The sequence below is a fragment of the Macaca thibetana genome, chromosome 7 (genome assembly GCF_024542745.1).
Source record: "Macaca thibetana thibetana isolate TM-01 chromosome 7, ASM2454274v1, whole genome shotgun sequence".
NCBI lineage: Eukaryota > Metazoa > Chordata > Mammalia > Primates > Cercopithecidae > Macaca > Macaca thibetana.
This window is the reverse complement of record NC_065584.1, coordinates 135,798,767-135,811,926: the sequence shown is the minus strand read 5'-3', so window position 1 is coordinate 135,811,926 and position 13,160 is coordinate 135,798,767. Positions and strand designations below refer to the sequence as shown.

At 35.2% G+C, this 13,160-nt stretch overlaps 1 protein-coding gene across 5 annotated transcripts in view; it reads left to right on the top strand.

Annotated features, from left to right (window-relative positions):
* The window catches only part of DMXL2 (Dmx like 2), a 172,649-nt gene that overhangs the window by 147,787 nt on the left and 11,702 nt on the right, over positions 1–13,160 (top strand). For all 5 annotated transcript variants that reach the window (XM_050797905.1, XM_050797903.1, XM_050797904.1 and 2 more), the window contains exons 29-33: positions 1,540–1,718; positions 6,636–6,763; positions 7,303–7,388; positions 8,072–8,273; positions 9,439–9,556. In XM_050797905.1, coding sequence (XP_050653862.1) covers positions 1,540–1,718; positions 6,636–6,763; positions 7,303–7,388; positions 8,072–8,273; positions 9,439–9,556 — 713 coding nt within the window. The remainder of the gene's footprint in view (positions 1–1,539; positions 1,719–6,635; positions 6,764–7,302; positions 7,389–8,071; positions 8,274–9,438; positions 9,557–13,160) is intronic.

Below are 13,160 nucleotides of genomic sequence, written 5' to 3'. Positions count from 1 at the left end.
TAGGATCATGGTAAAAGTGTTAGTTGTTCTAAAGAAAGAAAGGAGTGACATAATCTGATTCACCTTTTCAAAAGAACCGCTCTAGCTGCTTTGTGGAGAATAGACTGGGTAACATAAATCAGAGTAGGGAGCCTGGTAGTGGGGAGGCTAGTCCACTTAAAAGATAATTGTGGGTTACCATCAAGGATGAAAGGATCAACAAAGTATGTATGGTATATACGTGCAGTGCAGTGTTACTCAGCTATAAAAGGAATGAAGTACTAATGCATACTATAATCTGTATGAACTTCAAAAATAGACTAAGCCAAAGAAGCCAGACACAAAAAGTCTCATATTGTCTGGTTCCATTTATATGAAATATCCAGAATAGGTAAATCCATAGAGACAGAAAGTAGATTTGGTTGTCATGGGCTAGTGGGAGGGAGAAATAAGGAGTGACTGCTTATTGGATATAGGGTTTCCTTTTGGGGTGAGAAGAATGCTTTGGAACTAGATAGAGGTGGTGGTTGCATGACATGTTAAATGTACTAAATGTCACTGAATTGTACACGTTAAAATTGTTAATTTTATGTTGTGTAAATTTTGCCTCAATTAAAAAATAATAGTGATTTATCCTAGGGTGTTAGTTATGGTCAGAATGAAAAGTGATCATATTCTGGATATAGTTTGAGGTTAGAGCCAATGATTTGTTGATGAATTGTGTGGGGTAGGGAAGACAGAAGAGTTGAGATAAAATTATTTTCTGTGATGGGGAGGTTTAGGAGAGGAGCAGGTTAACTTCTACTTTCTCGCCCTCTCATATCCAATTCCTGAATCCTTTTGCTATTTCTTTTGTGTATCACTCATATGCAACCCTTCTACTTTTTACCACCCACCATATTAGTGCAGGCCGTTCTTATGTCATCTTCCATCTTCTTCTCTAATTGATCAGACAAGCCATACTTCATTGTGTGACTAAAGCTTAAGAAGTGTTAGTGAGAACTGCCCAAAACACAAGTTCCCAGCTTCATAGCCACAGACTTGTCCTAACCTAACTCTGGACTTTGTTGTCGATATTACTTCCCTCCATAACTCCTGTCTACCAAAAATAATTGACTCCTCATTTACCCAAACCTTTGATTATTTGTTTATGTTGCCCTTTTCCATTTTCCCATTGAACTTTCGCCCTTCTTTTAAGGCACACTATTAAATTCTACATAGTCAGTGAATCTTTCTTGAACCTCATAGCCAGGGGTAATCAGTCAATCACTTTAATATTTATTGAATATACCACTTATTTAGTATATTTTATATAGAATTACTTTAATCCGTATTTTATGGAGCACATGGCAAGATATGCTTTAATGCTTTATCTCCATCTGCATCTCTGCCTTGACTGCTGGAAAGCTGATTCAGTAACTAGAAAAGTTTAGAAGCACAGGAATAAGTAATTTAGTCTAGACCAAAACATGGCAAGAGTAGGATAAAAAGAAAGCTTAACTCTATCAATTAACAATGGAAAATGAATGCTAGATTTTTTTTCCTTCTGTCTTCATTTAGCACCTCCTGTCCTTTCTGAAGACATAGATAAACACCGTAGGAGATTTAACATGCGAATGCTTGTCCCTGGAAGGCCTGTAAAAGATGCTACTCCACCACCGGTGCCTGCAGAAAGACCATCTTACAAAGAAAAATTTATTCCTCCTGAACTTAGTATGTGGGATTATTTTGTTGCAAAGGTAAGGAGAGTGAGGAATGCAAGCTATAAGATAAGTGTATCATCTGTTTTATTAACTCTTGCATGTGGAAGTCCAGAAACTGAATAGTCATAGTAAATTTAAGGATGATCAGTTACTTGATGATGTAGGAGACAACTTAAAATCACATGGGAGTTGGGTATAAATCAGAAGTCAGGTTATTATATAATCAGCACTATCTTTTTCTAGTGACTGGAATACTTGTAGCTATCATCTAGGCACCTGCCTTCTAATTATCAGTGGCTCCCTTGGTAAGCATGGGATTAGAATAGAAGGAGATGGATGGACATTTGAGGGTTTTATCAGGCCATGATGAGGCCCCATGATACATCTCTGTTTTCCCAGAGCAAAGGAAGCTTCTCAGGGGATCAGAATACTCATGGTGACTAGATCTGGTATAGCCCCATTTTATACCATCGTGGGTGCATGCTAATATTTGCTTTTCTGCACTTTGCTTTTTTGAGCTCATGATTCTCCTTCTATTGGTATGTTTCCCTCTTTACATATGTTAACTCTGTTGTCACCTTGCTGTGCGTACATATTAGGGAATACATCTCCAGAGTGATGCCTCTTCCCATTTTTAGATTTTTATTAGATCTCAGAGTTATTGAGGTGCTGATCCCATTCCGTTTTTTGTATGCTAAGAAGCTGATCCTTAAAAAGTCTTTCAACGTGAGTTTAGAAGCTTTGTTTTGTTATCTAAAGACTTTGAGGCCAGGTGCAGTGGCTCATACCTGTAACCTCAGCACTTTGGGAGGCCAAGGTAGAAGGATGCTTACATCCAGGAGTTTGAGACCAGCCTGGACAACACAGACCATGTCTCTACCAAAAAAATTTAAAAACATAGGTGCAGTGGTATGTGCCTGTAGTCCTGGCTGTTTGAAAGGCTGAGGTGAGAGGATTGCTTGAGCGCAGGAGGTCAAGGTTGCAGTGAGCCATGATTGTGCCACTGCACGCCAGCCTGGGTGTCGGACTGAGACAGTGTCTCAAAAAAAAAAAAAAAAAAAAAAAGACTTTGGTTATGTCAGTGGGTCTCAAAGTGTGGTCTCAGAACCGGCAGCATCAGCATTGCTTGGGACCTTGTTTGAATTGCAAATTCTTGGGTCCTCCCTCAGACCCCTCAATCAGAAACTCTGGGAGTGAGAAACAACAATCTGTGTCTTAACAAGCTCTCCAGATGGTTCTAATGTGTGCTAAAGTTTGAGAACTACGGGGTTAGGCACATTGTGAGTGCAGATTTCCAGGTTTACACTCTATCAGGGTCCAAGTTATACTCCAGAGTCATTCTGGCCTATCCCTTAAGGCTGCCAATTGAGTTGCACTTAATTGTATTTAGCTAATAAACCAGGGAAGTAATAAAGTACTCTTAAAAATGTATAGGCAGTTCCCACTCCTACCTTTTTAAACTTTTTATTTGCCATGAATGAAAGCTCATTGCATCATTAATGTGAGTGATAACAACGTTAAGATTTGTAAATGGTAATGTGCTAAATTAATTTTTGTTTTTAAAAAATGTTTCCTCCTGATACATATTTTGAAAATTTGGAAAATGCAAAATATTATAAAGAAGGGAAATAACACTCATCTATGCAAAGATAACTGTTACCGTTTTGGCCAATTTACTTCTAATCTTTTTTCCTCAGATTAAAAAAGGTATATAATTGGATCAGTATATGTAGTTTTTTTCTGTTAACATTAAGGTAAACAGTTTTTATACCATTAAAAACTTATATAGCTATCATTTTTAAAATTTTAGTGTAGAAAGCTTCCAACATACACAAAAGGAGAGGTAATGGCATATGAATCTTTTATCTACCATCATGTAGCTTCAAAAATTATCTATTCATGGACAGTCTTGTTTCATTTTATACCTCACCCCACTACTTGATTGTTTGGAAGCAAATCCACCATGAAATTTCATTCAAAAATATTTCAGTATTTGTTTTTGAAAAAAAGAGGATTTTAAACAGATCTACAGTAATGTTACACCCACTGAAGCACACTCACAATTCTTTAATATTATCACATATTCAGACAGTATTCACATTTCACCAATTGCATCTTAAATGTTTTTATATAGTTTATTTGTTCAAATCAGGATCTAAAATACAATTCATACCTTGCAAGTGGTTGCTACATCTTCAGTCTCTTTTAATCTATAGGCTCCACCTCCGTTTCTCTCTCTCTCTTTTTTTTTTTTTTTAAACTTAACTCCCACCTTTTTTGTTTGCCCTGAAAGAATTTTGACGTTTAGAATTTTTCAACGGATTTTGCCAATGGCATCACCATATTTTGTTCCTCTGAATCTTGTAAAGTGAAAGTTAAATCCAATTTCATTCTGATTGGATAGGAAGAGGGAGTGCAGGATTAACTTCATTGGTGGTTTTGTATATTTCTGTCAGGAAGCTTTTTATGATTTTAGTTGATCTTTGCCTACATTTATTATTTCAGTGAAAGTTTTAAATTATGATGATAAAATCCTGTCATTGATTTTTCATCTATTTGCTGGAATGTCTCTTCATCAACCTATTCAGTTACCCTGAAGTACATTTTGAGTTGGAAAGACATGATAAATGCTTTATTCTTTGCTTTTGTGTACCAGTTTTCAAAATGATGAGTTGGTTCCCAAGCATCCTTCAGAGAAGGCCAGTGAGTTTTGTTTTGCTTTCATTTTTGTTATGAGCTTACAGATTTAAACATATGTTATATGTTTTAATCCATTGCAGTTATTTTTCTCATGGGGCCTCAGATTATCCATCTTTGCCAGTGAGAGCCTTTTCCACAGTTGGCTCCAAATCTTTTTGAGATTATTCCACTAGTGTTTGAGTTTGTCTGCTTTCTAGTTTTATTCTAGGCTAATCATGTGTATTTCCTGCCCGTGACTGAGAACAAGCTTTTTTTTTTTTTTTTTTTTTTAAATAACCTGGTTCCTTTTTGTGAGAAATTATATTTAGAAATTACAGTCAGATGCTGGGGTGCTCACTCTCACTTGGTTGATCATTGCTTCTAGATAAGCATCAATTATAGTGACCATGTAACTTTTCACTTTGATGAATACACTGTAGTTTACCTAATTAGCGATTTGATGTTTATAATGCCAAGAACAGTATCTTTTAAGATACGTCGTGTTCATGAGCAGATTATTTCCTTAAGAAGTACTAGGTCAGGCTGGTATGGTGGCTCACACCTGTAATCCCAACACTTTGGGAGGCCGAGGTGGGTGGATCACGAGGTCAGGAGATCAAGACCATCCTGGCTAACACGGTGAAACCCCATCTCTACTAAAAATACAAAAAATTAGCTGGGTGTGGTGGTGGGCGCCTGTAGTCCCAGCTACTCGGGAGGCTGATGCAGAAGAATGGCGTGAACCTGGGAGGTGGAACTGGCAGTGAGCCGAGATCGCACCACTGCACTCCAGCCTGGGTGACAGAGAGAGACTCCGTCTCAAAAAAAAAAAAAAAAAAAAAAAAAAAAAAAAAGAAGTACTAGGTCAAAGGTTATAAACTTAAATAAGGCTTTTAATACGTATCGCCAGATTATTTTCCACATTACTAATTTGTACTCTCTTGAGAATAGTGAGAGGATGCATCTGACCTTACTCCCTTATTAGCATTAAGTATTCCTTTTTCATTTTTGTTAATTTGATAGATTAAATGATTTGTATTTTCTGTTAGTGACATTAAAATTTTAATGATCTTATTGCCATTTGATTTTCCAGTTTGAGGTATTGACTGTTCATATTCTTACCTAAATTATCTATTGAGATTATGGCGTTTTTCCTTTTTATGGATACTTTATTTATCTAGGGATATTAATTTATCTTGTTAAACTTTTTCTAGTTTATTTGCTTTAAAATTTTGTTTATTATGCATTTGAAGTTTTAAAAAGTTTACCATGCACAGAAATTTTAAAAAGTTTAAAACTTAGATCTATCTATACATTTCCTTATTGATTACATTATTTTTAAGCAGAAGTCTTTTCCACTAATAAATGTTTACATTTATTTTACCTTCCTTCTCTGTTTCCTCCTGTTCTTTCTCTTTCTCCTCCTCCTTAACTTTTAATTCTCTTATTTATCTAGAATAAAGTGAGGAACAGACTGGATCAGACTTCATCTCCCATCCCCACACTTAGCTAACTAGTTGTTCCATTATTATTCATTAAATAATCCTTTTCTCCCGCTGACTTAAGATGTTTATCAGATTAAATTCTTACACGTATATGATTTTTGCATTATATTTTTGTATCAATTGCTAGACTACATTTTTCTTACTTAGTTTAATATCCACTAAAAAAAAAAATGGGATTTTTTTATTTAAAAAAAATTCCCCAGCTGATCTCATCTATTTTTTCTTCTCTAAGAACTTCAGAATCATTTTAAAGTTCCAAAATAGGAAGAGAAATTCCCAGGGGGATTTTTATTGAAATTATTTAAAGCCTATGTAAATTAACTTACCAAGAATTACAGTTTTTACACATTTCAGTCCTTCCCATCATATAATTTTATAAAAGTTTATAATTTCCTTCACAAAGCTGTCTCACAGCTTTCACAGTTGTCCTTTTGTATTTCTTTAGACTTTTCTAACTTTTTTATTGCTGATCTACAAGAAGAAAACTATTGATTTTAAACACATTTCATATCTAGCTATTCAGTTACTGAGTCTGAGAGTTTTACCTAGTCATCTTGACTTTTGTAAATGTAGCATCATCTGCGAAAGAAAATTTTTACTTATGCTGACACCATTTAAAATGTTTACTTTTATGTTAGAGCAAAAATAATTATATACTAAAAACATTTTCTATATTAAATATATAATACATAAATTATATAGTTAAAATATATTTTATATGTTTATAAAATTATAATCTTTAAAAAAATATCTTTATCTTTTATTGCAGCCATTTCTTCCTTTGTCCGATAGTGGTGTTATATATGATTCTGATGAAAGCATTCATAGTGATGAGGAAGATGATGCCTTTTTTTCAGATACACAAATACAGGAGCACCAAGATCCAAATTCCTATAGGTAAATAAGACTTTTCTTTTCTTTCTTTCTTTTTTTTTTTTTTTTGGCTTTTCTTTTTGTAGAAAATCCCAGTGTTATTAATTTTAAATAACATTATTATCCTGAATTTATATAAGAAATGACTTACGTTTCCAGGTAATAAATTCTGCACCTTTGAGGTCAATTTCTCCATAATATTTTCTCCACCTCCAAAGACTAGCTTTCATGGAGAATGCAAACACAAGCATTTTTAGTGAGGAAAAAATACGTAACTCATGGATATACTATTAGAATTTAATATATAATTTATTGGTATACTATTAGGTTCCATGTGACTATGTGGTAAATCTTTTTCCATGAGGTAATTTTCAGCAAGTGTAATATGGTATTGCAAGTTTTTTATATTCAGTGACCACAAAGCTGTCATTTTTGCATAGTAAATTTCAATGACAGCTTTTTTCTGGTTGGAGAGTGGGCTAAACAGTTGGCAGGGAACACCACTCTGTTTCTCCCATGATTTTATTTTTCACTTAAAGACTTTTTTGCTCCTTCTTGAACAGCTGGGCTCTTCTACATTTGACAATGGTTAAGCTAGCACTTCACAATGTCAAGAATTTCTTTCCTATTGCTGGACTGGAATTCTCTGGTGAGTTTGGAATTTAAAAATTAATGTTATTAATTATAATAAATTGCCGTCAAGTTTCTCTTTACAGAATCTATATAAAAGGTCCTTTGGCACTTAAAAACAGTGCATTAGATATTTTATAAAGTCTTGTTTATTTTAGGCTCCAATCTGTGACTTTATTTTTAGTTTTTTAGATAGAGTCTTGCTCTGTTGCCCAGGCTGTATTGCAGTGGTATGATCACAGCTCACTGCCAACTCTGCCTCGTAGGCTCAAGCCATCCTCCCACCTCAGTCTCCTGAGTAGCTGGGACTATAGATGTGCCACCATGCTGGGCTAATTTTTGTATTTTTTGTAGAGAAAAGGTTTCACCACGTTACCCAGGCTGGTCTTGAACTCCTGGGCTCAAACGATCCACCTGCCTTGGCCTCCGAAAGTGCTGAGATTACAGGTGTGAGCCACCACACCTGGCTTCAGTCTAATACTTTAGTTTATATCAAGAATCACTCTACACAGAAGATGGACAAAGAGCAGAAACCCACTTCTGTTTTGTTTAAAGCATTAAGAATCTAAACTGTATTACCTTAACATTTCCAGATTTATTTGTATTTTCAGAGGTTTTGTCTCAGAATTCAGATTCTATAAATATTTGGATGATAATCAGTATTTTTTATTAAAATAAATAACGTGTTCTGTCACCTTGTAGAGCTGCCTGTTACATCACCATTAGGTATTGCTGTGATTAAAAACTTGGAGAACTGGGAACAGATCTTGCAAGAGAAAATGGATCAGTTTGAAGGTCCACCCGCTAACTATATCAACACATACCCAACTGACCTTTCAGTGGGAGCTGGACCAGCTATTCTTCGAAATAAAGCAATGCTAGAACCTGAAAATACCCCATTCAAGTAAGAAAGCTCTTATAATGCTGATAAAGAGTATAGCTTAACTTTTCTGGAAGACAGTTTGGCTAAATATGCCAATATACTTTAAAACATTCATAATTTTGAACCTGCAGTCCTATTTTTAGCAGAATACCCTAAGAAAAATATCAGAAATTTGAATAGAATTTTTTTCCCAGTATTATCTATAATTCATAGACATTCCATTTACATAAAGGAAAAATTCTTTATTAATTTCTGGTGTGGTGTTTTTTGGTTTTTTGTTTGTTTTTTTGAGACAGGGTCTCACTCTGTCTCCTAGGATGGAGTGCAGTGGTGCAATCTCAGCTCACTGCAGCCTCAACCTCCTGGTTAACCCATCCTTTCACCTCTGCCTCCCGAGTAGCTGGAACTAGTGGCGAGTGCCATTGCACCTGGCTAATTTTTTGTGTGTTTTTTGTAGAGACGGGGTTTCACCATGTTGCCCACGCTGAGACGGGGTTTCACCATGTTGCCCACGCTGGTCTCAAACTCCTGGGCTCAAGCAGTCCCCCAGCTTGGCCTCCCAAAGTGCTGGGATTACAGGCATGCACCACTGCACACGGCATATGTGTGTTCTTATTGTCAGAACTCTTACAGAATTTTTTTTCTAACAATCTATATATGCAAATAAGGTGCTTCTGGCTTTTGTCAGTAATTTAACAGTAAACACATTACAGGTTTTTAACTGATGTTTTGATCTTCTGCCTGCCCATGTACATCCCTTTTGATAAGCAGCATGCTTTTTTTTTTTTTTTTTTTGAGATAGTGGACCCTGATTAATAGTATTTACTATTAAAATAAGGTTAAAAGAACAAAGCTTTTTAGCTTGTTAGGCTGTTAGAATTGATATCTATGACTTATGTTCATTGCCGATATGCTTTAACCAAGAGAACCAACATAAAGTATAATTTAAAAAGAGAATAATAATTTGTCAGCTTAACTGGTTCATTTAGTGTGATTAGAGAATTAGTTGCTAGATGAAATGATTTTTAGGAGAACTAAACATTAAAAGTAAACTGTACAGTTTTGTTGAGCTTAATGCTGTGTCTTCTTTGCAATAGATTGTGAAGGTTTTAAAAATAAATATCTACAAATATAAACATATTTTCTATAGACTAAAATAGTGTGATATGTTAATTTTTTTTAATAGGTCCCGGGATTCTTCTGCATTTCCAGTCAAACGACTTTGGCATTTCCTTGTTAAACAAGAAGTCCTTCAAGAGACATTTATTAGATATATTTTCACTAAGAAAAGAAAGCAGAGTGAGGTATTTTGAGAAAAATATTTTCTATTGTAATTTTTCTTTAACATTTCTAAGGAAATCAGTGCTCGATTTATTCTGAAATTTTCTTTCTGGTTGGGTAATAGTCAAAGTTCACTAAACTACCGTGAACTAGTTTTAAGATAAAACCTTATAATTTTCATTTCATAGCAATGAAGCAACATAGGTACTTTGATAAATTACATATATTCAAGTGAAAGTTGGTACTTTATAGTATTTGTCATCGGGTTTTTACATGTAATAAACATTGTGATGGATGGTTTGAGGAATTTTATATATAAACTTACTCTATAATATTCTCCAAATATGTGTTTAAAATATAAAATAGCCCTTTAAAGGCATTTTATTTATTTAGCACTTAGAAATGAACAGAATGAAGATTTGAAGCAACACATTCAGGATACTTTTGTGAGATAATAAACTACAGAAATAGCAAATACAAGATGAAGGAAGATTGCTCTTACAAAGCAAGGCAGAGGTTCTGCATTGCATGATTATTTTTAAGTTAATACAAATGTAATAGCAGACATGGTTCAAGAAGAACCAGCAGCTTGGGAGATTGGCAGATGACCTCTTCCTTATAAAAGTAGGACCTTTTATATGAGCATTTCAGTCTGTTTGGCTATTTAATGAGGTAATGGAGCAGTTTGAAGAGTGTTCAGAGTTGAGTGTCTGATGCAATTAAAAATTTGGCAAACATGGCCAGGCATGGCGGCTCATGTCTGTAATCCCAGCACTTCGGGAGGCTGAGGCAGGCAGATCACCTGAAGTCAGGAGTTCGTGACCAGCATTACCAACATGGAGAAACCCCATCTCTACTAAAAATACAAAAGATTAGCTGGGCGTGGTGGCGAATGCCTGTAATCCCAGCTACTTGGGAGGCTGAGGTAAGAGAATTGCTTGAACCCGGGAGGCAGAGGTTGCGGTGAGCTAAGATCGTGCCATTGCACTCCAGCCTGGGCAACAAGAGCCAAACTCCGTCTCAAAAAAAAAAAAAAAAAAAAAAAAAAAAAAAAAAAAAAAAAAAAAAAGATTTTGCAAACACAATGAGAAGAAATGAATTATATTTTACTTAGAAAAGTGAAAACAGAGAGAGTCCATATGGCTCAGTTTCCCAAGATTAAAAGTATAAAACTGCTTCTCAGTTTTTCCTCATGCCTAGGGCAGTGAAATCTACCATATTGTTCTTTTTCCCACTTACCTGAATGGTAATTGTGGTCAACCCTTATGAACAGTCATTTGTTTTCTCTGTGGATTAAAAAATTATGTACTTAAATGAGGAAGTAGAAGAATGAACTGTAGAGACCTTTTGAGTCCTAGTTATAAGCTTTTTCATAACAAAAGACCCTTATGGCATTGAAATTACTGATGTGAGCTTTGTTAGGGAAATCAGAGGCAAATTATTTGCCTCTTTCATTTAAACCACTATGTATAGCATTTCCTATAGTGATCCTGAGTCCAAATTCCATAAACTAAGATATAAGAATCTAAGATAGTGATTTGAAATAAAAGATTGTAGCCAGGCACAGTGGCTCACACCTGTAATCCTAGCACTAGGCGTGGGATCTCCTGAGTTCAGGAGTTTGAGACTAGCCTGGGCAACATGGTGAAACCCTGTCTCTACAAAAAATACAAAACAATTATCCAGGTGTGATGGTGTATGCTTGTAATCCTAGCTACTTGCAGGGCTGAGGTAGGAGGATTGCTTGAGCCCGGGAGGTGGAGGTTGTAGTGAGCTGAGATCACACACCACTGCACTCCAGCCTGGCTAACAAAGTGAGACCCTGTCTTAATAAGATTTCTGGTCAATTAGGGGCTCTGTTATTCACAGAAAACCAGTTCATTGAGTGATCAATTTTCTGAGTGTTTTATTCTTCAAATGATTAAAATTAAAGATTGATCACAAGTATGTTTTAAATATTGGTAAAGTTGATAGCAGCTTGATCGGTTGACTTATCAGAGTGTAGAGTGCTGTGGGAAGCCAGGTGTCTGGATTTCTTGGACCCTCCCATTCTTGTTTTGCCCTTCCCCACTAGTTTGCTTCTTCCTTAACTAATTCTCCCCCTCTCCGCCCCTTAGTCTCTGTGTGTTCTCTTCTATTTTTCTTCCAGCAGTGGTCCCACAAACAGGGAAGTAGGACAGAGATAAATGGAATGTTTCTTAAAGTGCTATATAAGCAACTGGGAGTTAGGATGGAAGAATTGTTATCATGTACCTTTTTAATTTTAAAACAATGGAATTACTGTCTTGTCTGGTACTGTCCCATAGAACTTCCTGTGATGATGGAAATCTGTATCTGCATAGTCCAACATAGTAGTCACCAGCCACATGTGGTTACTGAGTACTTGAAGTGTGGCTAGTGTGACTGAGAAACAATTTTAAATTTTAATCTAAATGGTTACAATTAATCTAAATAGTTACGTATGGTTAGTGATTGCTGTTTTGAATAGCACAGATCTGAAAAAAAGGTGTTTTCATTAAGAAAAAAATTATGAATAAAATGTTAATGCTGCTGGACAAAATAAAAACTTGTCGCTAGCTTCAGAAATATGCAAAAGTTATTAAAACTCTACCCAATCCAGTAAGAGTGCTTAAATCTTTAAAATTGTCAAATAGAATTTTGGTAATCACTAAATTTGGCAAATTCAGAAAATTGACCAATAAAATTGGCAGGTTAATCCTAAAAATGCTGGATGCATTTTAAAAAAATCCCTGAGAAATGAAGTTATAGATACATTTATAAGAATAAGATCTTTTACTCACTGAAGATATCAAAGAAAAATATTTCACAAAACAAGTGTTTGGGAAACAGATTGGTGAATTTGGCTAGTTAAGACAAATAGATTCTCCAGCAGTTTGGCCTTCACTGAGTTAGCCGTGCCACACATTGACTATTCCTTGGAAGTGTTCTTGGATACATCTTTATCAGCCACAGCAGCCATAGGGGAGTCCCTGGAGGCACGGTCAGAAATTTTGAATGGCCCTTCATGATGAAAGGGAGGCAGTCACCTGAAAAGGTATGAGGAAGAGTTTGTTTCTCTGATCAAACCTTCAGAGTTTCCACAGCAGAGCAGAAGTATGACTACCGATTACAGCCATCCTTAGGACCCCACATTAACCTGGGAGCAAATCACTGAGTGATTTCTTTTCCATGTCTGATTTTATTAAACATTTATTTACTTAGAGAAAAATCATGTGATTAGTCATATTCCTTATAAGAGTGAAATAATTATCAGTATTTTGAATCTATGTTTAGAAATAAATATTTTAATTTATATTTGAAATCCACCCCTATAGGGCAGGAATTTATATAGCATCTTGTGTATCTCCTTATACAAGTGGGCTTTAATTTTTTAGATTACCAGTTATGTAACTTAAATTTCTTAAAACTGTATACAGATAACTAATTTTTATTTTGAAATAGCTTTTATGTTCTTGTGTATATGTAATAGTTACATTAATTTTGCTCTTTTGGCTTTGTATTGTGTTTATTTGATGACTGTTTTATTCAGTTTAATTTCTTGATTTTGCAAATTCATTTTCATCATCTTTAAGTGGTGGAGTGGCCATTTCAGCTTGAAATATTTCA